At 48.2% G+C, this 27,089-nt stretch overlaps 2 protein-coding genes across 5 annotated transcripts in view; one reads left to right on the forward strand and one right to left on the reverse strand.

Moving 5' to 3' along the window:
- Positions 1-21,664, reverse strand: part of MED12 (mediator complex subunit 12) — a 36,184-nt gene extending 14,520 nt beyond the window's left edge. For all 4 annotated transcript variants that reach the window (XM_058847632.1, XM_058847634.1, XM_058847633.1 and 1 more), the window contains exons 1-26: positions 21,507-21,664; positions 21,064-21,168; positions 20,056-20,247; positions 18,223-18,382; positions 17,450-17,625; positions 17,061-17,171; positions 16,241-16,495; positions 14,203-14,349; positions 13,812-13,911; positions 11,762-11,898; positions 10,868-10,999; positions 10,379-10,505; positions 9,523-9,752; positions 8,990-9,070; positions 7,948-8,121; positions 7,579-7,723; positions 6,556-6,674; positions 6,279-6,422; positions 5,356-5,519; positions 5,081-5,212; positions 3,096-3,323; positions 2,751-2,895; positions 2,347-2,467; positions 1,567-1,668; positions 739-852; positions 298-461 (exon numbers count right to left, since the gene is read on the reverse strand). In XM_058847632.1, coding sequence (XP_058703615.1) covers positions 298-461; positions 739-852; positions 1,567-1,668; positions 2,347-2,467; positions 2,751-2,895; positions 3,096-3,323; positions 5,081-5,212; positions 5,356-5,519; positions 6,279-6,422; positions 6,556-6,674; positions 7,579-7,723; positions 7,948-8,121; positions 8,990-9,070; positions 9,523-9,752; positions 10,379-10,505; positions 10,868-10,999; positions 11,762-11,898; positions 13,812-13,911; positions 14,203-14,349; positions 16,241-16,495; positions 17,061-17,171; positions 17,450-17,625; positions 18,223-18,382; positions 20,056-20,247; positions 21,064-21,168; positions 21,507-21,605 — 3,804 coding nt within the window. In that variant the 5' untranslated portion in view covers positions 21,606-21,664. The remainder of the gene's footprint in view (positions 1-297; positions 462-738; positions 853-1,566; positions 1,669-2,346; positions 2,468-2,750; positions 2,896-3,095; positions 3,324-5,080; positions 5,213-5,355; positions 5,520-6,278; positions 6,423-6,555; positions 6,675-7,578; positions 7,724-7,947; positions 8,122-8,989; positions 9,071-9,522; positions 9,753-10,378; positions 10,506-10,867; positions 11,000-11,761; positions 11,899-13,811; positions 13,912-14,202; positions 14,350-16,240; positions 16,496-17,060; positions 17,172-17,449; positions 17,626-18,222; positions 18,383-20,055; positions 20,248-21,063; positions 21,169-21,506) is intronic.
- Positions 21,665-22,442: 778 nt separating this feature from the next.
- Positions 22,443-26,270, forward strand: IL2RG (interleukin 2 receptor subunit gamma). The gene is made up of 8 exons (XM_058848244.1): positions 22,443-22,770; positions 23,594-23,684; positions 23,888-24,075; positions 24,213-24,355; positions 24,461-24,623; positions 25,036-25,144; positions 25,216-25,300; positions 25,402-26,270. The coding sequence occupies exons 1-8, from the start codon at positions 22,677-22,679 to the stop codon at positions 25,603-25,605; spliced, it is 1,077 nt and encodes a 358-aa protein (XP_058704227.1). The 5' UTR covers positions 22,443-22,676; the 3' UTR covers positions 25,606-26,270.
- The last annotated feature ends 819 nt before the right edge of the window (positions 26,271-27,089 follow it).

Here is a 27,089-nt window from a genome sequence, read left to right on the forward strand (position 1 = left end):
CACACATCTCAGCATACCACTCCCAGCACTCCCCTCCTTGGACAGGAGCCCTGTGCTGTTGCCAAAGCAAAGGGGATGCAGTCCCTGCATACTGCAACACCTAAGTCTTGAGCACCGCTTGTCTCTGTGTTTTGCTAACAGTAAGCAATCCTCAGTACTGTCACATGACAGAAACATTGCAGGTTCTTCACTTATCTTTCAAAGAAATGCCTGCAAAACCCAACCTGAAGAAAGGCATACAGGATATATCTGTCTGCTGAAGGGATAAGGACATGCCTAGAGATGGGATAGACTCACCTGTTGACATATACTCCTCAGTACATACTTGGCATAAATATCCAAGCTGGCTGTTTCTACAGTTACTACACGACCACCAGCCTTCCTGGTGCCCAGCTCATCATCCATGAGATCATCAACACCTCCAGGGTGGGAAAAACCAGAGCCTTTCAGTTCTGCATCTCCTATAAGGAAAACACAAGTGTCACATAATCAACAAGTCTAACCACAAAGCCTGACTCAAAGAACATCTTGAGATTTTGTAAACTCTCCCTGTGATCAATGACCTCTCTGCAGCAGCCAATAGAACTCAAAGCATGTTCACAGCTACAGATAAGCCATATATATTCATCAGAACAGATCTCCTTTGGCCTTCTGCACAGCCAACACCAACAATATAGTGCCTTTCTCCCACTCCCCTGAAAAACATGGTTATAGATTCATGCTAACACAGGTACACACCCAGAACAAAGACAGCCTTCAGCACTGCAAAGACTGCTCCATCCACAATACGATTCTGGGAAGCTGCCAGTAAGTGACGGTCACAGGAAGAGCGGATTCCCACAGTGGGTTTGTCTGCAAAGAGGACAAAGGGGAAAGGCAATACTCAACAAGAGAGAAAGGCACAGGCTCCAGAGCTGCCTGAATTATATGCCAGCAAGTACCATAAAATCCAGCTCAGAGAATCCTGAGGCCAGTTCCTTTCCTAACTGTAACATGGGGTCCATTTAATTAAGTTTCAAGAAGCATAGTGCCAATCACATTGTGACAACCGAACCATGAAATCCAAATGGGGTGCAGAGCCTGTGTCATGAACTCCAAGCTCCAACAGTACCCTAGACCTAAAATACAGGCTGGATTTAGAAATCTGAGCTATCAGGATACTGGTGAGAAGCCAAGAACAGAGCTTCCTGGAATGTTTCCATCATCACACAAAAAAGGAGTGCTGTAAAACAGCAGCTTCTGGCACCAAGTTAAGAGGCTATACAAAGCTCAAGACATAAAAGAAGAAGTGATCATTACTCTAATGGCTTAGTGACAGCAAGGCCACCTCTACTGGCTGGTTTCCTGCCTCCAAGAACCTTCTCCCCAATGCCAGGCTACCATGGAGTGACATAAATGGAAGGATACTGTTCTTTGTCCTATGAAGGAAGTGCATCAGGCTTTGCCTGCTTTATTCAAAGCAAGCAGGTTACGATCTCTAACCATAAGGTCTCATATCTCTCTTCTTGGGGTGCAAGAGCCTTAGTACTTTCACAGCAAAGAAAGGCTCTAGGTTCATTCACTTACTGCCGTCCTGCTGGCATGGGTTCAGCTGTGGAGTCTTAAACAGATGGAGTAAAATCCGGCAGGTCAGACGTGCTCCTGGTTCTGAGTCCTGTTCACTGCAGGCTATGTAAAGAAAAGAGACAACTGAGATTTCTTAAGCACCAGGACAGCTGACTCTCAATCCAAAAAGCTATTCACAGTGCACTGCCCTGGAGCAGCCAGACGAGAAGCTGCAGCAGCCTTATTGTATTTACAAATATGGAGCATGTGCAGCAATTAACATGCAAGCTAGCAAATCCTTCAGTATTATCCCCAGTGACATGCACTGCATTCTGCTTGCTCCATCTTTCCAACTTCACCCTGTCAAGAGTCTGGATGCTTCAACCCCCAGAGCTGATGATAGGAAGGCTGATGGCAGAGTAAGGCAGGGGCACAGGTGCTATAAGCCCAACTGGCTGCTCTAGCCAAAATGCTAAGCTGAACATTATTATCAGTGGGAGGCATACTGCTGGAGTTCAGAGCTGAGTACAATGGTCACACAGCGAGGCTGATAACAGCTCCCCATGTTTATTTCAGCTCCAACACAAACTCAGGAGAGCAGGGCAGTGAAAAACCTTAGCACAACCAGTTTTTGGTAGAAATCAAAAGCCCCAAATTTCTCTAAAGCACCACATTCAGTTACGAAGTATAAGAGAAGTTTTGAAGGATTGTTTCACAACTACAGAGTTCACCAAGTATGCATTAGGCACAGGCCTTTGTGCCAGAACTGAGAGTCAGAGGTTTGTGCAGGGATGCACTTACCAGCATTGAGGAGTGAGGGGATAGCAGCACAGCGAATCAAGTCCTCCAGCAGCAAGCACTGCCGGGCAATGAGAATGGCAACAAAGGTAGCCAGGGAATCATGGAAAGATAAGTCACTGACCTGAAAGAGAGGAGACCAGCCAGTGATCCAAACAGCCTCTACCTCATTCCCTTTGTCAGTAATTCCTAGGAGCTGTAGGGGGGCAGAAGGGCCCATAACCCCTGGTCAATGTCCATGGTCTGCCCAGGCTGCAACAAACAACAAGGGCAGCCCCCGGTATTCAAAGCCTTTTCCCTGCCCTCAGAAGACAAAGCCTCCATCCCTTGTTCACTTTTGCCTTCTCCCAAGGGATCCCTCCACTCCTGCTTCAATTCCTTTTCCCCTTTTGAATGTTTGCACTTGCATCAACATTGCAGAGGAGATCATTGAAGCCACAGGTCCCATTATTGGAGGAACAGCACAAAGCTTTGAGCACACCCAGCCACTCGGCACTTAGAGACTTGCAGTAGCCAGTTAGCTCAGCACACAGGATAGCAATGTCGTTCACCCTGTTAAATAAATAATGAAAAAAGCAGAGGATCAGCTTTGCTACTCATGCATGCCATCAGGTCAGCGACTTTCTAAGGGACCCCAGCCTTGGCTCCTCCTTCTTCACACCCCAAGACAGCCAAGATATGGCCACTGGTTTCCTTACCCTCACCTAAAGAATATACTTTCTCAGTAGAACCATGAAAACTCTGCCTCTCACCTGTCTGGATCATGGTGCCCCACACACACGTGCATTAGTGCATTACAGACGAAACTGTAGCGATTGGCTGGGTTCTCATTGAGGCTCTTGCCCAGGTTGGTGTATGTAAAGTTATGTGCAGATGGATTTTCAATAGTGTCAATCATGAACTCTGGTTCCCATAGCATGTTGGAGTCAGATGGCTCAACATTGCAATAGATTGTGTTCTTCACCTTGGAGCAGAAGTCACTAAACAGGACAGAAAAGCAATTAGGAACACAAAAATACTAAGCGGCCACTGAACTCTGGTGAGCAAAGACAAACCCTAGAACACGTTGAAACTCAAGATCAGTGTGTACCAATAAAGGCTAATAAATTTGTTATTTTCTATTCCTTCCTTTCTGTGCTTGCATTCTAAGACATATTGAACATTCAGTTTGTTTTTCACATCAGCCAGAGCTTTACAAAATTTTTATCCATACTCCTCTTCTGTGGGGAGGAGACTCAGTTCCTCATAAGTCATTTGAAACCTCTGGTAATTTATCCACTCACCCTCCTTTGGACCTAAATCCACTACATGCTTTTTGAAGTTTGATGCCCCAAACCACAAGGCACAGTTGTACCATGAAATAAACAGGGCCTAATGATGCTCTTTGTTCTGTTCTCCATTCCTTTACAAACAATACTTAACATTTAATTTGTTTTCTGACTGCTACTGTACCCTATAATGACATTTTCAATTATGTAACCGTTAAAGCTCAAAGATCCTTTATTCACCCAGTAGAACATATCCACTACCACACTGAACTTAGAAAGGAACAAAGATAATCCTAGGTGCATTACTGTACATTTAACAACACTGAAATTCTGCCAGTTTATCACCTGGCCACCATCAACACACCCTACTACAACAACCTGCAGCCAACTTTTATTATATGCTAAGTAACAGTTTTATGAAAAGTTTTGATATCACCACTCACTTCTGAGGCATAAAACAGCACAAGCACTAGCAGAGTCCTTTAGAACTCCTCAGTCACTCCTTGTTTTCATCTGTAACTTTGTGTTTGTCTGCTAGAGGATATTCCCTTTTATCTGTGGCCATTTACTTTAAAGTTCTGCTGAACAGCTTTTGGGAATTCAGTTAGACTAGTATGAGGTTTCTCATTTCTGAATGAAGGACAACTCCTTCAAAGAATTCCAGTATGACAAACTATAAAAACAGCAATCCCTCCTGCTTTCAATTCAGTCCAGAGACAGACTTCCAAAGCTCTCTGAAGCCAGGAGTTTGGCCAGCTGTATCAAGGCAACAGCCATTCTCACAGCCCCTCACTGCGGGGTAACACCAAGGGTCAGATGTCCCCACAACACACCTGCACTGGAAGCACTAATAGGAAGCAAGGACTGAGAGAAAACAAAGTGAAGCACTGTACAGGTAAACAGGGCTGTGATGAGAATTATCCTTTCACAGGATCAGGTAAGCAAAAAGCCTGGGAGATCTGTGGACTCCATCTGCGGGTGGCTAAGGGCGCTAGTGGAGGGTCAGTTGCCAAGATAAGAACTGCAGAGAACAGAATGCCATAGCATAAAGTAAGCCCATAGGACAGAACCTAGAGGCAACATCATCAGAGCAGAACCCAAACTGCTAACAGAAGCAGAAAAAGTAGCACAAGAACAAACACAGAACCAAGCACAGCAGGTTCAGAAGCAGCCCAAGGAGTATTAGAGGGCAGAGAACCACTTTTAAAATGAACTGCTCAGTCACCAGTTTAGCAGGAACTAAACTCTCTACATCTATCCTCCAGGAGTGGGGTAGGTACAGACCTGTGGAGATGCAGAGGACTACTGACGTAATTCACTAAAATATGATTATTTAAGAGTCAAGACTATCCACTGAATCATTTAGAGGATCTCAGGAGAAATCCCATCAAACAATCAAAACGCAAAGTTTAAGTCAAGGTGCTATAGGAGGAAGTATCCACTCAAATACTCAGCTGCATCAGACTCACCTGAAGAGCTCCCCAAATTTACTTTTGAGGTGACTGCAGGAGGTATACAGGTCATAGAGATAGGCCAGGATACAGCGCTCTGCTGAGGAGCCATCCGAGCGGTTCATGCCATGTTTCACCACCCCACACAGACTGCAGAGAGACAAAAAGAAGTGAGCTGAACCCTCAGGCACCAAGTAGCTGCCTTTTAGGAAGGACATAGGTGTCCATGCCCCTTATAAACCCTCAGCATATACACTGCTTCCTTACACACAGAGAGGGGGAGATGCACTTACCCTTCGAAGACCTGAGCCATCTGGTCCTGGTTCAGGATAAGGCAGGAGTGGTAGTGCCGCAGCACAGCCACGATGCACAGGCACAAGCTGGTGGTATAGCTGCCAACAAGGTCGGAGGATTTCAACAGCAGTTCTGCCTCCACCACGCTCAGTTCATTCAGCAACTGCACCCAATGACAGAAAAACCCTTCAACAGCCACAGGGGTAAGGTATGGTCAGAAAGGGAGGAGGCACACCAAACCCACAGCCTATAGGACCTGCCAGGAAAGGCACTGCCAGGCACTTACTTTCCGCTTAGGGATGCGCCCCAGAACAGTTGGCAAAATGTCTCAGGCAGTTACAAGGAGCTGTCAGGGCTTGGGTATCAGAGGGTAATTGGGACATGGCCACAGGCAGTTTTAAGCAGCTTGTTTGGTAGTTCTATCCTGCATAAGTCTCACTCTGATATCCTTTCCAGGCTAACAGCCACAATTCCATCAGCTAGGCTTCAAGAGACACCTGGTACAGGCTGCAGAAACAGCAACAGGATTTTAGCAGGAACCAGAAGGCAGCGTGAGCTGCTATGTGCCAAGGATCCTTCCAGGGGAGCAAGGCAGGCAAGGTGCCAGGGACAGACAATCCCCTTCTCACTCAGAACAAGCCCTGCTGCAACCAGGGACAGAGATGCAATGCAAGCCCTCTGGAAACAAGCCCAAAGCCTTTGGAAGAATAATCCTCAGAACAGAACACGCAAGACTATCTGCCATAGATTCCTAACAGCTGCAGCCCAGAAACATCACAATGCAAACTAATGACCACCTCCATGACACAGGTCAGAAGGTCACCAGTGATGACCAGAGCAGGCCAACTATCACAGCACAGATCTGCTGCCTCTCAGGTGGACAAAGCACTCCCCAGGGAGCACCTGAGCACACTGCCCTTACCTGGATGGCAAAGTCGATAAGACCACTGATATTGAGTGAGTACTCCATCAAGTCAAATATGAACTGCACATGCTGTACCAGAGGCAGGTGGTATGACATTCCCAAAGCAAAGCTGGTGATCTGTTCCAAGACATTACGAGATACCTGCAAGTGCAAGACAACACAGAGTCTCTCTTCCCTTCTAGAAGTCCCTCAGCAGGCTCATCTCCTTCCAGGACGCTGCTCTCAGTAATACAGAGACACAGTCAGGGCCCAAGAAGTCTTCAAATTTTCATACCTGAGATGTGACTTGGTGCTGATCAAAGTGAGAAAGATGCTGGAACTTTGCAAAGATATCTTCAGCTGTTGGGAATGCTTCTGGCTTGCTCTTTTTCCTCTTCTGGCCTTCCTCCCCACCTACCAAAGTTGAAAACATCAGTAAACAGTACTAGGCTGCTTTCCTCACCAGAGGGTTAAACATCAGCCATCAGCTTCTGACAGTTCCCCAGCAAGATCAGCCCGTCATGAAGCATAGGCAAAAGGCCTGACTCCTAGACCTTAACTTGATAAGAACTATCTTTAATTAAAAAAAACAAAACAACATTAAGGAATCCCTAAGAATGACAGTAGGGCAAACATCAAGTTTATCCTAAATGAAAGTACTCCTTGGAGTATCCTTCTGTCTTGATTTGGAGATATACCTATGCTCTGATGAGAACAGGCATTCTGGACTGGAGATGTTCAGCCACAAAAGTTTCTTTGTCAAAGCACTCCTTAAAGCATCATCTTTTTACCACATTTTAAGTTGCCTTTCAGGCATCAGACTAAGAAAAATTGTAGCTAGATTCTCAGCTGTTGGACACCAGATGCCTTCTGTTGATTTTGACCCAGCTATCCAAATTTCCTATCCTATGCACTTAGCACGTGTAACAGCATGATACATTTAGCAAAGTCTTTGCCAAACACACATTGGAAAGTATTTTTTGCTTCTTGTACGAGCATCTAAATGCAAGAATAAATAAAATAAAATATGGAAAGCCAAAGTTTTGGCCAGGGTCTCACTCTGAGCCTTGTATGACTCAATTCTCTTCTGATGACAAGTTAATTAAAGGGACACTGCCAGCAGGAAACCAATTGTTTTACTTGCTAGCTATTATGTTTGAAAACAGAGCACCATTCCACACTCTAATGCTACACTAGTACCTCTTACCAGACACTGTAGATTGTGTAAAATCCTTTCACTGTGAGACTCCAGACAAGGGAATCCGCCAACTGGAAAGATGCTCTTACTTCAGAAAGGAGTGTCTCAAGTTCTACTAACCTGTCTCTGCAGTGCTCTTTCTGTTTAAGACTTTTAGAATGTCTTTGGTTATTTTCTTGATCGTATGCCGAGCATCGTCCCGTTGTTTTCCAACCCCAAAAAGAACTACCAGCCTTTGGTTACACTCATGACTGCATGACTCCTCCTGGGGAACCAAAAGAGACAACTGCATTAGCAACTGTGAGGCTGAATTCTTTAATCTTGTTTCACATCTAGATCTCTGAAAGGAAAAGAAATCCTTCATCTCAGAAGCTTCTCTGGGAGTAAGCAAGGAACCATCCAGAAAAACAGGACTTCTCCTCACCCAGCCACAGCAGGGAGAGACAGGAGCCTCATGACACGGGCAGCAACAGGGGAGCAGTGTCATACCTGAGGAATAGGGAAGTGTGTTGCATACTGGATGTGCCGAGGCTGGTCATACAGGGATGCTAGCATTCCTTCCACAGACTTATCCTTCAGCAGAGTCTTTGCTTCCTTTTCAGGATCCGGCTTTTCAGGGGAAGGGCTGGCTTTAGATTCACAATGCATTGGTGGAGAAAACATCTGGGGAGACATCAGAACAAGAAAATGTAGGTAAGGGAACATGGTCATGCAACAGTAAAGATTGCTGAAGGAATGTACTTCTGTTCAGGCCTAAAAAGGAGTAGGAAAAGGAAGGGCTGGAAAAACAGCCAATTCTTAAGGCAAAAACCAAGGTAATGTGCTAAGAGACTATTCCTATTTTTTTGCTTCTGGTCCATGTTGTATATTAAGTTAAACACAACAGGAAATAACACAATAGGAGTAACAAATTCATGGCTTAGAATTTTGGAAACAGCCCCTTCCACAGAAGTGAGGATCCTGGGAAAGCATATAGCTTTATATCACACTTGCCTGACATGTATCTTGAAATGTCAGAAATGGCTGGATGGATGTAGGTACACAGGCATTTTTCAAGCACCGCAAGTTTATTTTACTAAGTGCTTCAAAGTGTTCTGCTACCATGAACTATGCCCACAGATATGAAGAACTGTAAACCTGAGGAAGTAATGAAGGCCACACTGTAGGATGAAAGCAGACTCATGTCTTCTCCCAGGATCAAGAAAACCTCTGCAACTGGTCACTGCCAATCTGATGCCATCATGGTCTTTCATTTCCCATCCACTTCCAAGCAGCCCACTTCCTACCCTGCCCAAACCCTGGGCTGGCAGTAGCCAGAGCATAAGAGGTCCCAGGAACAGCTGGGACTCACTCAGCTCTGATGAACACCAAACTACATAAATAGGTTATATGGGCCTTTTACAATATGAACTGCCTTACAACCCAGCCACTTCCAGCAGATACACAAAAGCAAGGCACATGCTGTTCCTGGTCTCACTACAACACACTGACCCTACTTACTGAGTAACAGGTAGGAAATGCTAGAACGTACCGAAAAGTCTGTCTTTTCCATGTCATCAAAGAGCATGCTGGGGTTGTGGTCAATGTCCATAGGCTCTGAAAGACCTGTGTCCTGGGAACAGACAGAGCAGTTTTACATCTCAGTGATATATCAGGGAAAAAGAGAGTATCTGTTGACTACATTGGTCATGACTACATTTGTTGACGAGCACTGATGTCAATGTTGGACAGTGACAGCAATATGCCACGAGATCCATGGTGCCTGGCAAGCTGGAGCCTGATACACCTCAAATATGGACAAGCCTCACACAGCACCTCATGATATGCTGTTCTGCAAGATCATGCAAGATTTTCCTATCTACCCTTCTGCAATCTGCAGGTCCTTTGCAGTCACTGAGAACATAACCTTAAATTGAAATGCTAAGGAAATAGGTTAGGGGAAGGAAGAACAGGAGTCAGCGGTACATCCTCTAGCAGGCTATAGCAAGGAGGCTGCAAAGCTGGTAAGAACAGGCAAGCACAACACAGAGATCTACAGGAGGGCCATGGTGCTCGTGCTCTCACCTCCAGCTTGATGCCACTGCTTCCCTCTGTCTCCTTCCTGTCATGTTCCTCAGCAGGGTCATCAAAGGGGGAGGGAGGGCGAGGCCCATGAGAATCCATGGCGAGATCACCCCGGGAGATGAGCGTACACATGTAGATGTTGTGGGAGAAGACATCATGTCGGATTAGCTCACAGAACAGCAGCACCAGATTAAAGAACTCCACTTTCTCATTTTCCTTCCCAGGATCAGCTGAAAGGAAACACAGTCAGGGCCATCAGAGTAGTTCTGCAGCACTATAAGCAACACCAGCCACCTAACCTAGGGCAAGAGAAAGCATTTCCTGAGATGTCAACACAGTGACTGATACACAGTTCTGAGATTACAGTAGGGACTAAAAGCAGAAAGTCCAGTTTCAAAAATTAGCAATTAAGTAAGTCAAAAGCTCTCCAGTGACACAGCCCAGAGGCACTGGACTTTAGCCTAGAAGTGCTATTCCTGGGTGTACAAACAGCTGCCTGCATCATTCAAATCTGTTATCCTATCCCCCTTAACCTGTCTGCAGAACTTCCCATGAGAGCCAGAGCTCTGTCACCAGTTAAAAACCTCCCTTTGGTTCTCAGCCTGAAGTAACTCCTGATTGAACTCATTTATCCATGGCCAACGCTCTGTTAACAGAAGTGACTCTATATCATCTTTCTATCATCTGGCCCTGCAAGTTGCTTTTCCTCCCTCTCCAAGAAAATCTCTGAATTGCAAGGAAGCCAGAAAGAGAATTTACATGCACCCAATACACACAAGATAACTGCACACAAATGCAAAGTTTGCAAGAGAAGGAAAGCTAGAAACTGGGAGACCACAAGTTCTTATTTACATACTTAGCATAGGAGCTTGAGTGTCAAGGAACTGCATAAGGACATCCTGAAACACAGGAGCGCTGGCTGCTGACAGAGAGCCTGACGAGATGGAGCCCTTCTCATCCACGACTTCAGAGTCCCCACATCTCTGCAGAAACAGAAAAAAGTACCAACTGCTGATGCAGAGGAGAAACTTCCTATCCATGTATCTCAAAAAAGACATCTTCAAGAGATTTTTTCTATCCTGCTCTTACAAGCAAGCCACCACACAGGTTTCTATAAGCTACTGCAGTCTCCAAGTATGTCAGCACTTCTGCTGTCCTCAAGAAATGGGATATGCACCATCCCACAGGCTCATTTATGACCTACATTGGGTCAGATGGAGCAAATGCCATAATTAGTAGCATCAGTGACAAGAGGCACTGTGCTGATCAGCCTTTGCCTGTAATCGGAGTTAAGTAACCTCTGCTCTCCTTTACTGCTCCCAGCCTTCCAGGAATAAGGACCTACCTCAGCCTCGATCTCTGCTTGACGCTTCTCCAAGAGTTTGGCCACGACCATGGCCCTGTGGCGCCCAGAGCGCTTGTAGCTGACAGCCCATTCACACAGCAAGGCCACCACTGCATCATCGTCTGGGGAGATCTGGAGGGACAGAAACACTGCAGTGAGAACCTGAGCCAAGCAGAAGAGGGGAGCAGATATAACAGTGGATCTACTCCTCATAGAACAGGGCCTGAAGACTGCTACATTCCCCTCCTCCTAACAGGGAGGACAGATGTCAAGCTAGAGTCTTTCTGCTTTGACTCCATTTTGCAACATTAGGTCCACAGCCCCTGACAAATCTCCAGACTGACTCTGCTTCAGAAAATCATCCCTCTTCCAGCAGCACATCTAGAGAGTGGTAATCACAGCACTGAGTAAAACACAACTTCTCAACACCCTCATACAAAGTATACAAACAACCAGTCCTGCAGCTCTTCTAGGAACCAGTGTAGTAGTGGATGCACTCTGGTCCTACACATCATAAACACATCATCTCCCAGGCTAAGAGGAACCTGAACCACGAGCTCCCAGGAATCAGCAGACAGCCCAAAATGTAACCAAAATAGTACTGATGTAACAAGTCCCTAGCACCAACATGGTATGCAGACCAACACCTTTCATCAATGAATTCTCTCAAGCATACATGCATTTGTTGGACTTTCTAGAGCACAGAACCCACCCTTCTCATTTTAGTACCTCCCTAACAAGGCTACATGAAATCCTTTTCAATGGAGATTGTGTCCCTTGGCCAAGGGCCACTACCTAGTCAGCTCTCTGCAGACATAGGACAGTAACACTGGGATATAAACAAGAACACAGCCACATCCAAGACCAGGGCCCAGCAGCAAAGTCCCAGAGCACCTCATGACTGTCTTTGGTAGGGCCCAGCCCAAATATCCTGTTATACAAGGAATCCAAAGAGTTGCTGAAGTCAGATCTTTCAAAGCTGTGACTGTCCAGAACTTCTAACGTATGCAAGACACGGCCAATAGTGAAACCTAGAAAAGAACAGAAAAGAGAAACGTGTATTTGGCACCGGGTACAACAGACTCTAGAGCAACACCAGATGCATTGCCAAGGTCAGCCGAGGTCAGAAGGGCCTACACTTTGTATCAAGACCAGTTCTACACTGAAGAAAAGATGGATTGCTGCTGGGTGATTCTCTTCTAAGTGAAAGAGAGGGTTTGGACCTTTTATCCAAATGCCAGATGGACCCTTCTCTAAGGGAAGTCTGATGCATTCCTGGGGCCCAGGTTAAGGACATGAAATTATTAAACTTCCTAGTTTGGTACAGCCTTCAGAATATTACCCATTACTGGTCTCCCACAGAGAAGATGAAGTCGCAAGAGTAGTCCAAAGACAATCAAAAGGGACTTCAGGACCTTGGGACCGACCATTAAAAGGGATTCTGGGAGAGAGATTATTTTCTCTTCTATCCTTCCAGTTACAGACAATTGGAAGAAACAGATGGGCCCAGTCTATTAACACATGGCTCCATGGCTGGTGTTGCCATCAAAGTATTGGTTTTTTTCTGACAGTGGGAGGGCCTACACAGCACCATGCATGCTGGATTGTGTGTGAGAAAGTGGCTGGACAGTCAGATCCAGATGGTGGTGGTCAAAGACTCAGAGTCCCAATGGACATCAGTGATGAGTGGTGACACAGACAAAGATCAAATGCACCCTCAGCAAGTCTGTAGATGACATCAAGCTGAGTGGTTTGGTTGACAGTCCTGAAGGATGGATGACATCCACAGGGACCTGGACAAGCTTGAGCAGTAACCTGTGGGAATCTCGTCAGGTTCAATGAGGCCAAGTACAAGGTGCTGCAGCTGGGGCAGTGTAACCCCAGTATCAGTCCAGGGAGATGAACAGGGAGAGCAGCCCTGCTGAGGATTTGGGGGTGCTGGTGGATGAGAGGCTGGACAGGACCTGGTCTCACAGCCCAGAAAGCCAAGTGTATCCTGAGCTGCAGCAAAAGCCCTGTGGGAGGGGATTCTGCCCCTCTGCTCCACTCTGGTGAGACCCCACCTGCAGTGCTGCCTCCAGCTCTGGGGTCCCAGCACAGGAAGGACATGGACCTGCTGGAGCAAGTCCAGAGGAGGCCATGAAAATGACCAGAGGGCTGGAACAGTTCTCCTAGGAGGAAAGGCTGAAGAGTTGGGATTGCTCAGCCTGAAGTAAAGGCTCTAGGGTGACCTAACTGTCACCTATCACACTAAGGGGGACTTAGGAGAAATCTTGAGAGAAACTTTTCACAAGGGCAGGACAAAGGGGAATGGTTTCAAACTGAAAGAGGACAGACTCAGACCAGATGTTAAGAAATTCTTTCCTCTGAGGGTGGTGAAGCAGTAGGACAGATTTCCCAGAGAGGTTGTGGATGCTCCATTCCTCAAAGTGTTCAAGGCCGGGCTGGGTTGGTCCTGAGCAACCAGATCTAGGGGAAGGGGTCCCTGCCCATGGCAGGGGAATTGAGACCACTTGATTTTTAAGGTCCCTTCCAACCTAGACCATTCCACGATTCTATGAGAAGTTTCTGCAAGTTCATTGCTTGGGCTCATTGCCCAAGGAAAGCTGTACCAGTCAGGCAATGGTCCATCCAGCTTAATATCCTAACTCTCACTGTGGCCAACAGCAGACTTTAGGGGAAAGCATCAGAGCATGGCACAGAGACAAGAGAACAGTTCCTTAGTAAACATTTCCAGCTTCCAGTAACAGAAACTCCCTCTATACCTGGAGTAATGAACCCTTACAAGATTTTGCTCTGGAAAGAAAAAGAGCTGTGTCTTATTGCTGACAGTAAATACAAACAGTAGTAAACAGGAAAAAAAATCAAAAAGAATAGCCAGACAGGAGTTTTGTGAGAGTAGCATGGATCAGGTGGAAAGAAACTTTAACCTACAGCAAGTTACCTGCTGTGGTTTCTTGGCACTTGTCAAATGACCAGCGAACCTCCACAGCCTGGCCACGTTCCTTTATCTGCTGCTCAATTTCACGCAGCTTTGCCCGAACCTAGAAACAACGGACTTGTGTAAACATACAAAAGGATGCCTTAGAAGTCCTGTGAACAAAATTATTAGAAAACAAAGAGATTGACAGAAATTCTACTTAAGGTCAGATTTTGCCCATCTTCCAAGGACATCACTGTCTGGCTTATAGCAGAATGAGAGCACTTAATTCCTACAGAGTGAGACAGCACCTCCAGATATGCTTATCACACAACATGAAAAGAAAATTCCGAAAGAGCTATGATACAGCTGTTATCCCAAACTACAAGAGCTCCCTTTCGTGAAGGCTGCTCACCTGCTGTGTAAAGGCTGAATTCCCCCCAGGCATGGGCAAGTTGGATGGAGCTATAGGCAGGTGGTCCAGTGGAGAGCCAGTCTTTATCCTGCTATCAGTCAAGGAATAATGCCACACAAGGGCACTGGGGCAACACAAAATTATACTCTGCAACAGGAAAAAAAAGTCAGTATCACTAAGCAAATTAAGGTCAAAACAATTAAGTTACAATTCTACAGAACTAACCACTACTTTATTCTATTGCCCAGGAACTCATTATCACCTATACAGCACATTTACTATCTGCGTGAGTTGGTTTTTTTGAGATTTTTTGGTTGGTTGGTTGGTTTGGGTTTGTTTTTTTTGTTCTTAGCTCTGAAAGACCCTTTGGATCATAGAAACTCACACCTCCAAGCACAGCCTAACCCTCATGGTCCAGAAGCAGCATTTACATTAGTAACTTACAACACTTATCAAGTGTAATGTCTGAAAAGAAATATGAGGTAACACACCTAAATTAATTTAACCACTTTGTTTGGTAATCATAAGTCTCATGATTATAGTAACAATACCATGCTATATGCATTCTCATTCTGTTATGATCTCATACACTCACATAAACACAGACAGAACTTCATTGAACAATTCCTATGATATTCCCCTAGTTTCTGGTTCACAAAGCTGTTTTAGACACTCAAACCAAAGAATCTGCTTATCTCGAGAACATTTCAGCAAAGGTTAATTATGTACATTCTTAGAATTATGGAAATCTTAGAAATGCACCTGTTTCTACCGAGACATACTAAAGATCAGACCATCATTAACCAACATCAACTTTTTAAGCAGGTTGTGTCTGAACTCCAAATCAGCCAAACTTTTGAGGTGTGTATGCTCATCTATTCTCCCCAGATTGTTACATTAAAGGCATGTTTTATTGCATAGAAAATAGAAAAAAAACCCTCTAAACTTCTTCAACAGAAAGCAAAAATGACTTAATAAGAATGCAAAGGGTTTATTTATAACCCTAAATTGCTCTCTAACCCTTGCTTCTAGGAAGATCCTTACTTCTAGTCAACTGTACTATAGGAATTTTCTTTCTCTCTCTCTGAGAGCTGTGTGGCTGCTTCTCGATCCTGCGAGGGCTACTTCATCTCAAGTTTCTCTCTTGAGCAGCAGGTTCCCAAGCTTTGTGCTCTCTTCCTTTCCAACTCCTGCTCCATCCTGCACTCTCTGGAACCTTCTCTGCTTTAATAAGTCTTTTCTCCCCTGAAGAAACAAATCTCCACTCCTTCTGCATGGACCCACCTCACCTAGCCACCTTCCTCTTGAAGAAGAAAAACACAATCAAGAATGAATGCACACACTGAACAGAATTAGCCTCTCTTTCTGACACGAGGACAGTAAGGACTGAATCCCACAGTGTCACAACAGCACCTGTTCTTCAAACATCTATCAGTAAGGCTTTGGCAACTTTGCCCTTTTATTTCAAGGTTAACATTTAATCAATCCCACCTGTAAAGATTATGAGTTCAGAGTAGTTCCTTTTCACAGCCTGCTACTACTCCTAAACTACTACATTCTTCCATGAAGTGGGAGGGGCTGTTTCTTGTGCGTACTGTTTGGTTGTGAGTTTGTTTTTTTTTTTTGTTCTGTGGGAACTTTTATTCTGATGAGGGGTTGTTCGATTTTAAGAGTTGACAAAATTACAAAGCACTTTAATTTCTGGCATAATCTCCTTTCCTGGATGACAACCTGCTATTGATATAACAATGGGAAATAACTCTTTCTTATCCTTTCTTTTGTAAAGCTTTCCCAGCCATATGAGGCACCTGTGAGTAGAGCAAAAGGCTCTATTCCAACCCATTTTTCTTATGCAAGTCAGTCAAGGGCACTGCTGTAGCACTGACGTCTGACAAAAGCTCTGTAACACATCAGCAAAGATAACCATGGTTTGATATTTCTGTATTTAAGAAGCTGCTGACTCAGACTGTAATGATTTCTCTGTGATGGCACACATATTGCCTCTGTTGACCCCAGAATCACCATCACTTAAACCTACCTGAAGGATGCAGCTGAGCCCATACACCACTGGCCGGTGCTGGGGGCACAGTAATAAGTCACTGAAAGGGCTGGGAGGAGGATTCCCTGCAGCTGGCTGAGGGGTGGGAGTTGAAGGAAGAGCATTCCCTGTCTGGGCAGACAGGATGTGTGGTGGGTGCCCACCAGCACCATCCAGCTGCATAGCAAGCCTGCGGGTGCAGAAGTAGGCCAGACGTCTGGACAGGTATGCAGACTGCACAAACTCTCCAGAGTACTGCAGGAAAGATGGAAGGAGAGGCAAACATCCTTGTCACAAGGAACACAAGAAAAAAACCTGACCTTCCCAAAGTACTGCACTGTGTGACACTGCCTTGAAGAGGCAGTTCCTTTTTACAGAGAGCTCCTTAGCATCATGGATCACCCACTGGCTGCTAAGCATCAAAAAAACCCTTGAAATGCTCCCCTGGCAATGACTTAATGTATAAAAATGTACCCACACCCAGCCTTCCCAGAGCTTCAAAGGTTTGCCCAGAATCTGTTGCAAGAGAAAGAAAGAAAAAAGCAGTTTCCATGTACTGGTGCACAATCAGTGGAACTATCACAGCTGTGGCATGGGCAGGGATTATCAAGTCCAGTGCAGGGAAAAAGGGTAAATGAGAATAAAAACCAGAAAAGAGCAGGACTAAAAAGACATTCTTGCATGAGCTAAGAAGGATGCTCATAGGGACACTCCCTGGTGTTCTTGGTGCAAAATAACTCATTATCCCCTTGGGTAATATGGGCATGGCCAAAGCAGAAGTCAGTGCTCTCCTAAAGCAAGCTAAGACTGCATTTCTCACCCGCAGCAGCAAAGGAAGGAGCATTTTCAGAAATTCATCTTCTCCTGACCGTATCTTCTCAAAGCACTCGAGGACCCATGTCAGGAATTCATGCCGGTCCAGCATGCCATCCTGCATGAAGATAAAAGCCGAGCAAATGGATGGAAGTTGAAGTAACCACCACTAAGGTAAGGAAGACTAGCAGCAGCTTGCACTCCAACAGTGGAAATCACTCTGCAATTTTTCACAGTTCTGTGCTACCCCTGTCCCATTACTGAGCCCAAAACTGCATCTAGTCCTAGTGGTCTATTCACGGAAAGAAAGCATTTTGCAGAAATAAATCACTTGGCATCCACTCCCTTTGCCCTCCTCTGCTCACACCGACACAGCAGCCCCTGCCAGTCCCTCACCTGGAACATGAACATAGCCAGTTTCTCATTGTAGTCCCACTGCTTCAAAGCCTGTTCCACCTCTTGGGGCACTGGTCCCGATGGTGAACCACAGCCTTGTCCTGGGAGCTGTCTGTAGAACTCTGCAATTTTCTGCAGCTGCTCTGACAGGTACTTGGTGATGATCTGTGTCCATTCTGGAGAAAATAGGTTAGCAGTGAGCACTGTGGCAAAGAGGAGTAGGAAAGAACTAGGATGGTGCATAGGTGGAAAGCAAAAAAAAAAAAACCAGAACACAAACAGAGGAAGTCTTCTAGACCACAGCAATCTGGAGCAGGCCAGGATGCAAAGGATGTTGGATCCAGTAATGCTTAATGAAATTGGAAACACTAACAGGGAGTAACATACCAAAATTCTCTGGGAAATGTACATACTCACTTGGGAAGCTACTTTTAGCTACTTGGGAAGTAGCTAATCAGTCATCACTAAATGACAGCTTTACAGTCTTCGTATGGTAAGAAAAAAACAGGTTAGGCAGCAAAGGAGTTCAGTAGAACTTAACAGGGAGAAAAAAAAGTCAGGCTCCCACAAAGTATTAATGGCTGCTCAGACTTATTTTTCAGAGTACTTTCACAGGTGGGCCTGTTGTTCAAACAGTTACTTACATCAGAACCCAAAGACTTATCAGCAGGAAAGTTTATATGAATTTCCAGGCTACTTCTTACTAATCAAGAGCAGGCTTAGAAGGAAACAGCTGGGATGGACAAACCCAGTGCTGCACACAGAGTGCTTACCAATGAAAGGATCAATGACATGACGCTTTTTCACCTTCGTTTCCGTGATGGCAGCATAATAGGCACAAGTCATTTTGATGAGCCAGGCTGCTCTCATTACTGGGACAGTGTATTTTGCCAAATAACCAAAGACCTCTTCCTTCTTGCTAAAGATGGGCACCTGTAATAAAATGGAGAGGGAAAACTGAACCAAGCACTTAGAATAAGAACTAAAGCAGCTATACCTGCTGCAGGCATGAAAAAGGTAAAAAGGGAAGAGAGCAACACTGTACCTCTACCTCAAAATAACCTACTGCCAAAATTCACTTATGGTCAGAAAGCAGCAGAACCAGAGCTGCATTTCAGTATAAACAGAAACAAAACAAATTGAAAGAAGACAGAAAATATAATTATGTCACTGTAAATCCATGCCCTGAGTCCTGCAAACATCTTGGAGGTTATCCTCCAGAGAGTACATAAAGAGCTATGAAAGACACAGACTAAGGACTGGGTCAGTAACAAAGTATTTGCCATACAAAGTGAAGACATGGTTTTATACACAAAACTGAGTGGTTACTGAAGTCTCACAATATCATGAATATTCAACAGAAGACTATGAAAAACAGGGAACTGAGTACACAGGAGGAAGGAATTCATTAATCCAAGATTAAAAATTCAAGATCCAACATAGGAGGATACCAGTGAAATCATCAGACTGCAGGACTATAAACCAGGAAGCAATAACACATGACAGAGAAAAGTACAGCTGTGGGGCTCATTTCTACACAATACTCCAGAGAGCAAAAGTATGTGGGTTATCATAGAGGAATGAAAAAAAATTCACAAAAATCAGGCCCATTTGGCAAGTATCTTTAAGTCCCTGAACTACTGATGTTCATTTACCTGCTGTTTCCTACATTCTTCCCAATTACTCTCTGATGCCTCAAAGTCAGACTATTCGGCTACTGACAGTCGCTCTTTCATATCAAAGTTCATGAAAATGGATAGAGCTCACTGCAGGAAAACAGGCAAAAACCTTGAAAGGTTCAAGCTTTCACCATGACCTCGGGAAACTGACAGCCAAAATGCAAAGAAGGACTAAGTTTATAAAGAGTCAGATTCTAGGAAAATCTGATTACTTTCTTTTCCCCCCAGGAATGACTCAGACTATTTTGCAACTGGGAATGATGTTTTCTCCACAGTGCATACCAGATTCACAAGTATCTTGTTTGTAGGTCTCCCCTGAGAGAGAGCTATCTCCCTTGCTATCAGGCCTAATAAAATGCCAGAGTAAGACCCTTCTTTCATATTCTACAGAATATGAAAGCTACAGCTATAAGGGAAATATCTACCTAGACTCCAGAGCACAGAAATACTGTAGCCTGGCCAGGACCAAGTGATAGCACACATATTCTCCTCAGCTGAAAAGCAGAAACACCTCACTGCGACAGAAGTCTGGGAAGTCATTTAGTTGAATATTTTCAGTAATTCTCACTATGACTTTTGAGAACTTGAATAACCCTCCACAACTGAAATGTCCTAATCTAAGCAACACACCAAAGGCAACAGTGGCAGCTCTTCTGAAAAACAACTGAACCTTAAAATAAATCAGTCTTGTCCTACAAGCCAAAAGGCAAAGTTGAACACGCCTCCAAATAACAGACAAGAGACCAGTTCTCAAAGTGTGGACAACAGTCAGGGCACTACAAATTCTACATCCACTCTTTAAGCTGAAAGCTTCACAAGATGTATAGACAAGAAACTTCTCCGAACAGTAAAGACCTTCAGAAAACCTCTAGAAACAAGTACAGATTAAATTCTCTGCCCTGCCAGGCTGCCTCTCCTGTAACATACCTTCTTAGCAAGATGAGTGAGGGGCTTAGTTCCAGCCAGATCTGTGAACCAGTTGTTTATGGCACTCTGAGAACGTGCTGTCACCAGCCAAAAGTTATCCTTCTGATTGACCTGGGGTTTCCGTCTCCCTGTGTCAGGCAGGGTGTTGCACCGCAGCTTTTCTGCAATAATACTGCTAAAATTTGAGCTGATCTGGAGAAGAAAAAAAAAAAAGGATTAATTATATTTCAGAGGTCAAAGACCTGATCAGTGTGCTTAAAATATCATTTATCATTCCTACCAGAAGTCTCACCAATACCAACTTTTGAAACACAAAATAACTGCCAATAACTTTTTTATTATACTCACAGAGATGAATTTGTCTAGACAATTCACACAATAATCAAGCAGGGACTCAAGTTGAGATGGACACAACCCTTTAAAAATACTTGTCAAACCAGACAGAAGGCTTCTCAGACAGAACTCAGCCAAGGAAAACAAATATCCTGTGCTTACTGATTGCCTTCCAACACAGGTCATTACTAGTTGTTTTGTCAGGAAGTCAACATCTTGATTTCAGAGACTGAAAAAATGGAGTTGAAGCCTATTATATAACTCCCATTTTTAAACTTCCAGATGTTTCAAGAAATCGTGCTTTCCTTTTACCGTGACCGTCATGCAACCAAACCAGTAAGAAGCTTCCCTCTCCTACTATCACAGCCTTGTGCTTCTGCTTAGTTGCAGAATTTAAGGAGTCCTAGATGCTGGCTTTACGAAGACTGCAGACACAGACCTGCCCCTAAGATGCACTGAGCCAGACAAAAACCCACTCTCAGAGGTGAAACACAGTTCTAAACAAATGCAGAACTTGCATTCTACAGAAACGGAGAGTCAAATGTTAAAAAAACCCATACAAAAGGGAAAGATCTCCTAGTTCTCGACACAGGGAAGGAACGAGACCCAGGACTGTCTAGGATCCAGCAGCCTGCCCTGCCAAACCCGCCCCTCGACCGTCGGTTTGTCTCTCACCTTCGCCGGGTTGAAATTGACATTTTTGGCACTACCATGCTCGTCCCCAGAGACCGCCGGCTGGTTATTGAAGCCTTGCTTGACATTCAGCGCAGTCAGCTCATCCTGCGGGGGAAGGACGGTCAGCAGGGCCCGGCACGGCCCCTCCGCGCCCACCGCCGCAGCCTCCGTCCCCACCGCGGGGTCTGAACGAGGCGAGGCCCGGCTGCTCCCCCGACCTCCCCCAGCCCTCGCTACCAGGCACCGCCCAGGGCAGCGCTGGGACACCGGGACCGCGGCTCCCCCGGCTCGGCCAGCGTTCCCCAACCCCAGGGGACCCGGCGGGACGGGGCCCCCTCGCCCAGCTGCCGGCCCTCGCGCCGCTAACCCGGCGCTTCCTCAGGTCCGGCCCCGGCACAGCGGTCCAGCACCCCGGGCTCCCCCAACACGCTCGGCTCCCGCACCTCCTTCTGCTTGGGGTCCTGCGGGTACACATCGGGCGGGCCGAGGCGCGGGCGCTTGAGCGGGCGGTGCTCGTAGCTGAGGACGCCGAAGGCCGCCATGGCGGGCCGGCCGGGCGGGGGCGGCCGGGCCACAACAAGGGCCGCCGGGGCCGCCCGCGCCTGCGCGCTGCGCCGGGGCAGGTGGGCGCCGCCGAAGGAGCTCCGGAGGAGCACGGAGAGTTCCGAGCGTTGCCGGAGAGGCCCGAGTGTTGCCGAAGAGTGACGAAAATTGACGGAGAGACCCGAGTACTGATGTGACTGGACCGAGGAATGACGAAGAGCATCGAGCGTAGCCGGAGAGATCCGAGAGACGCCGGAGAGAGCCGAACGTCTCCGAAGCAGGGACGAGCGAGGACAAAAAGAGCGGAGTGCCGCAGGAGAGTCCCGAGCAGTTCCGCGAGGGCCCGAGCCCGGGTCGAGCGAAGCCGGAAAGTGTCGAAGAGAGACGGGGCAGCCCGAGGGGCATCACGTGACACACCCGGCACCCCCCTCCCCCCCCCCCCCCCCACTCCCCCCCAGCCCCGGCTGCCCCCCGGCCCCGACACCGGGGCACTCCCGGGACCCCGGCTACCAATACCCCCGGTGCGGCCATCACTGCACCGGCAACAGCCTCCGCGGACACCGGCCGTACTGTCACACACACAGAGCCCCGCTGTGATCCTCTCCCTGCAACCTCCCCCTCTGACTGCCACATTGCCTCCCGATGACGCTCCCAGGGATCCAGGCGGGCTGGGCGTTGGGATCCCCATCCCAGCCATGATCCTGAGGCAGCCCAGCGGCGATGATCCCGGCACCACGGCAGCGTGAGCCATGGGAACACGGCAGGATGAATTGGGAGGTCCAAGAAGTTGTGAGGCAGGGGAACTGAGGAGGAAGGGTGACAGTCCCAGTGGGACGAGCCGTGGGGTGGCAGTGGGTTAGCTGTGGTATCCCAGTGGGATGAGCCATGGAGTCCCACTGGGATGAGCTGTGGGGCCCCACTGGAGTGAGCCATGGCCCCCATAAGGTGGCCCATGGGGCAGCACGTAGGGGGCCCCAGTGCAGGCGGTGCGTGGGGCAGGAAGCAGTGTGGTGCGGAAGCCGGCGGTCCTGGGTGAGGCTGTTCGCACGCATCCCAGGTCAGCAGCCCCCATGGCGGCTCGTGGCACTTTCTTCGTTCCCGTCCTTCTCCTCCTCCTCCTCTGTGGGCCGGGTCCCTACCCTGCTGCTGTCCACAGCCACCCAGGTAAGGGGGCACATGGGAAGGCCACAGGCCCCTTTTGTGGGTGGCGCTGGGGAATGGAGCTCCCCAGTGATGGCGGGCGAGGACAGGATGTGGGGCTGTGTGGGCTGGCACACACCAGGGACCCTGCGACCCCTGATGTTCCCCAGCACCTGCGGCACCTATATGGTCTCCTGCAACTGGGCCGCCAGGAGGGTCAGGCTGTAGCAGGGAGCCCTGCTGGGGGGTGTCCTCACTCCCACTGCAGTGCTGGAGCATTTCTGACCCCGCCAGCCCCTGGCTACTAGTCCTGCAGGGCTTCTGCCTCACCACTCTACTGGCAGATCCTATTGGTCTGTGCTACGTGTGGGTGCTGGCCAGGATGGTCAGTGGATCTGCACCAGCTGCCCTTTCCTTCCTGGTCACCTCAGTAGTGCTGTGCAGAGGAAAGGGACAGGACATAGAGGCTTTTCTTTCCACCTGGCACTCTCATCCAAACCACTGTTTTCTGGAAGAAAAATCCACTCCTTATCTGGCTGTCAATAAAAGAACAGATTTCTGTGGAAAAAGCTCCTCTATATCCCTGGACCTCCTGGGCTGCCAGGAAGGTGCCCTCCACGTGTAGAAACAGCCTGTTTGCTCCATTGTGTTACATTACAACCCAGGTGGACTCTGGCTTTCTAGGGCCCCTGCAGTGCTGGCTGATGAGTTTGGTTCTCATGGAGGGAGGCTCATAGGGATATCCAGTATTCAGGGATCTAGCATGTGCCATGTCTCTCCGGTACACCCCTGGGGCCTGGCTCAGCCACCCACCACTGCCATGCCCAGCAATGTCTGTTGCTTACAGGGGTGCAGTGTGTCCTCTTCAACGAGGAGTACATGACCTGCATGTGGGGGAGCAGAGAGATGCCCACAGTCAACTACTCCCTCTTCTACTGGTAGGTGCCTTGGCTAGTCCTACAGCAGAGTGTCCAGCAGTGGGTCCCTAGCAGCAGGGGGGCTGCATCCTGGCATCAGGCTGCTTCTCCTCCCCAAGCCCAGGGTGGGGCAGGCTCTGTGTCCAGGGCAAGCAGGATGGGATGTGCTGGGGAGCTGGGGCATGTGAGGCCTTGGGGAGTCCTGGTAACCCACTGTGGCACAGGTACAAGAATACATCTGACAAGGAGGTGGAGTGCAAGCACTACCTGCAGGACCAGGGTGTCAGGGTCGGCTGCCACTTCAAGCAGAACGAGCTCATCCAGTTCCAGCCTTTCCATGTTCTCATCAATGCCAGCATCGGCGGCAAAACCCTGGAGATCTCCAGCAAGCGCATGTTGCTGCAGGACCTGGGTACAGAGGGGTGGGGGAGACCCCCCTCTCCTCTGCAGGGCTGTGGGTTCTCAGAGCTCCCCAGTGAGTTCCCAGCTGGCAGCAGGGCCACTGGGGCATGGGGCCGGCCCTCACTGGGCATTACCTGTACCTTGCAGTGAAACCAGCGGCGCCAGTCAACCTGATCATCCACAACATGAGCAACAATCAGCTGCAGCTGACCTGGGACTCCCCATACCCCAAAGGCAACTGCCTGGAGCATGCTGTCAAGTACAAGAGCAACAAGGATACCAGCTGGACGGTGAGAGCTCTGGCCACAGCACCCTTATGGCTCTACCTGGGGGTGACCTGTGCATCAGCTGCCAGGGTGGTCCCAGCCAGCAGCACAGGGCTCATGTCTCTGCAGGAACTCTTGGTGAATGGACATGTCTTCTCCTTACCCAGCGTGGACTATGAGAAGTCTTACACCTTCTACGTGCGCAGCAAGATCAACAAATACTGTGGCAGCACCCAGCTCTGGAGCGAGTGGAGCGTTCCTGTCATCTGGGGAAGCAACTCCACCAGCAAGGGTATGCTCCCAGGGCTGCAGTGGGATAGGATAGACTGGAGCATGGCAGGGCTCAGCAGGTGAGAGATGGCCAAGCAAGTAGAGAATGGCCTGAGGCAGCAGCTGTAGGGGCAAGACCCATCTGGGCATGTGGGGTGTCAGCAGCAGCATCCTTTGTACATCTGGAAGCAAAACACACCCTACCAGTGGGACCTGCTGACTTTTGTCAGGGTCTTCTTAGCACTGGAGGGCATGGCTGGGCTAGGACAGGGTCACCAGCTAGTTACAGTGATAGAATGGCAGGGCCTGGGGACAGGCCCCTTCTCCATCCTCTGTTCCCAGCCATGGCCACTCAAAAAGAACCACTTGCAGGCCCACCCCACTGCCACGGTGGTGTGCTGTCCAGGGGTCAGTTTCAGCCCCACTCTTTTCAGGCACGGTGGAGGAACAGCTGCACTGGTTTGGAATCCGCACAGTCTTGGTCCCCATTGCCTCCTGCCTGCTCCTGCTGGTCCTTGTCATCCTGCTGGTGCGCACAGAAAGGTGAGTGTGGGGAGCTGATTGGGGGCAGCAGCACTGGGGCTCTTCCCCTCTAACACAGCTCTCCTGCACAGGGTATGGGTCATCCTGATGCCCCGAATTCCCAATCCCAGCAAGAATTTTGATGAGCTGTTCATCACCCACAATGGCAATTTCCAGGTAAGACAGTACAGGCAGCCCTGCCCTGGGCCCACCCCTTCTGTGTGGGGTTGGGGCTGGGCTGGGTGGCAGCTCCTCTCACCCTGCTCTGCTCCCTGGAGGAATGGGCTGGAGTCCCCAAAGATGTCATGGAGAGTTTCAAGACCAACTACAGTGAGAACATCTGCTATGTGACTGAGCTGCCACCCAAGGAAAGCCATGAGAACCTCTGGGACAGCAGCAATCATGCACCACCTCCAATGCCTGGGCCCCCAGGCACCCCCAGTGAGCACAGCCCCTACCAGAACAGCTACGGGAAAGTGTGACACACTCCTGCACCCCTGCATCCCCCATTCTCCACAGCTTTGCTGCCCAAACCTTACTGTTCCTCAGGCCCTGCTCCTGCCATGCTTATGCCAAATGCCCTGGGTCCCTGGTCTTGCTTCCTGCCAAGTCCTCCTACCTGCTCCAGGGTGCCCACAAGCACACCCAGGGACATGTCCTGGTGAGTGGGCAGCTGCAGCTGAGCAGACAGGGGCCACTGGCCAACTGATGGGGACACACAGGATGAGGAGTCTCAGGGGGTTCAAGTGTGGAAAAATAAGGAAAGATAGGCAAGAAAGATTGTAAACATGAAGTGCCTTGCAGCTAATCTAGGAAAACACATGTACCAGACTCATCGTTGTTTAGCTTTGTGTGCTCAGTAAGAAGAACTTCTGTGTTTAGATAACACAGGCCTGTGATAGACTTAGTGGCACCTTATTTAACATGCTTGAGATTCCTGGCCTGCTGTGGGAAAGATCAAATCACAGTGGTAAACCACAACTGCACAAATCCTTGATAAACAGGCAGAAACAGCAGGTTCAGTGATCCTTTAGGGTGGACCAAGATCCACAGTGCCTTCATCCCTGCTTATGTGCCTCTGCCTGGGTGCTGCTTGGGAGATCCTCCAGTCAGTGAAGTAATGAAAATAAATTTCCTCTTTGCCTCTTATCCATGGCTTTGTGGTTGTTCCTGTGTCCTGCCTGTGCTGGCTCAGACAGCAAGCCACTGTGTATCCTGGCAGTTCCTCCAAGGCCTCACTGCTCCTTTGCCTGTGTCCCCAGTTTCCAGTGACAGTAAAGTTCTGCCCACCAGGGGTTTACCCAGGCTCATCCTGTGGGGTCTGGGGAAAGCACCAGCGGAGCCCCAAATCCTGAACACCTCTGACCTCTCACACACGGTAAGGCAGGGGACAGTCCTACTGTCTCAGCCCTGCTGTCCCAGGCTCACAGTGGCAGCATGTTCATCAATCAACATCAAGCATATGGATGGGTCCCGTCCTGGCCGTCTCACAGGGCTCCCTGCACACTCAGACGATGTGCTATGACCTCACCGGGCAATGGGCTCCACTCTGGGCTCTCCAACCACTTCTGGGGCCACCTGCAGCCCCCAGCCACGGCTGCTGTCCCTGCAGATGACCAGACCTTTCTGGCCAACACTGACTGCAGCCTCTGCTGCTTTTACAGAATCCCAGATTCAATTATGTTGGAGAAGACATTGGAGATTATCGAGTCCAACCTGTGTCCAAACATCACCATGTCAACCAGACCACAGCACTGAGTGCCACCTCCAGTCTTTCTTTAAACATCTCCAGGGACAATGACTCCACCACCTACCTGGGCAGTCTAATCCAATGTCTGTTCACCCTTTCCGGGAAGAAGTTCTTCCTGATGTCCAACCTCAGCCTCACCTGGTAGAGGGACATAAGACCACACCCTCCCATCCTATCACTACTTGCTTGGGAGAAGAGAGTGGAACCCTCAGCTGG

This window comes from Poecile atricapillus, chromosome 12 (assembly GCF_030490865.1).
Source record: "Poecile atricapillus isolate bPoeAtr1 chromosome 12, bPoeAtr1.hap1, whole genome shotgun sequence".
Classification (NCBI taxonomy): Eukaryota; Metazoa; Chordata; class Aves; order Passeriformes; family Paridae; genus Poecile; species Poecile atricapillus.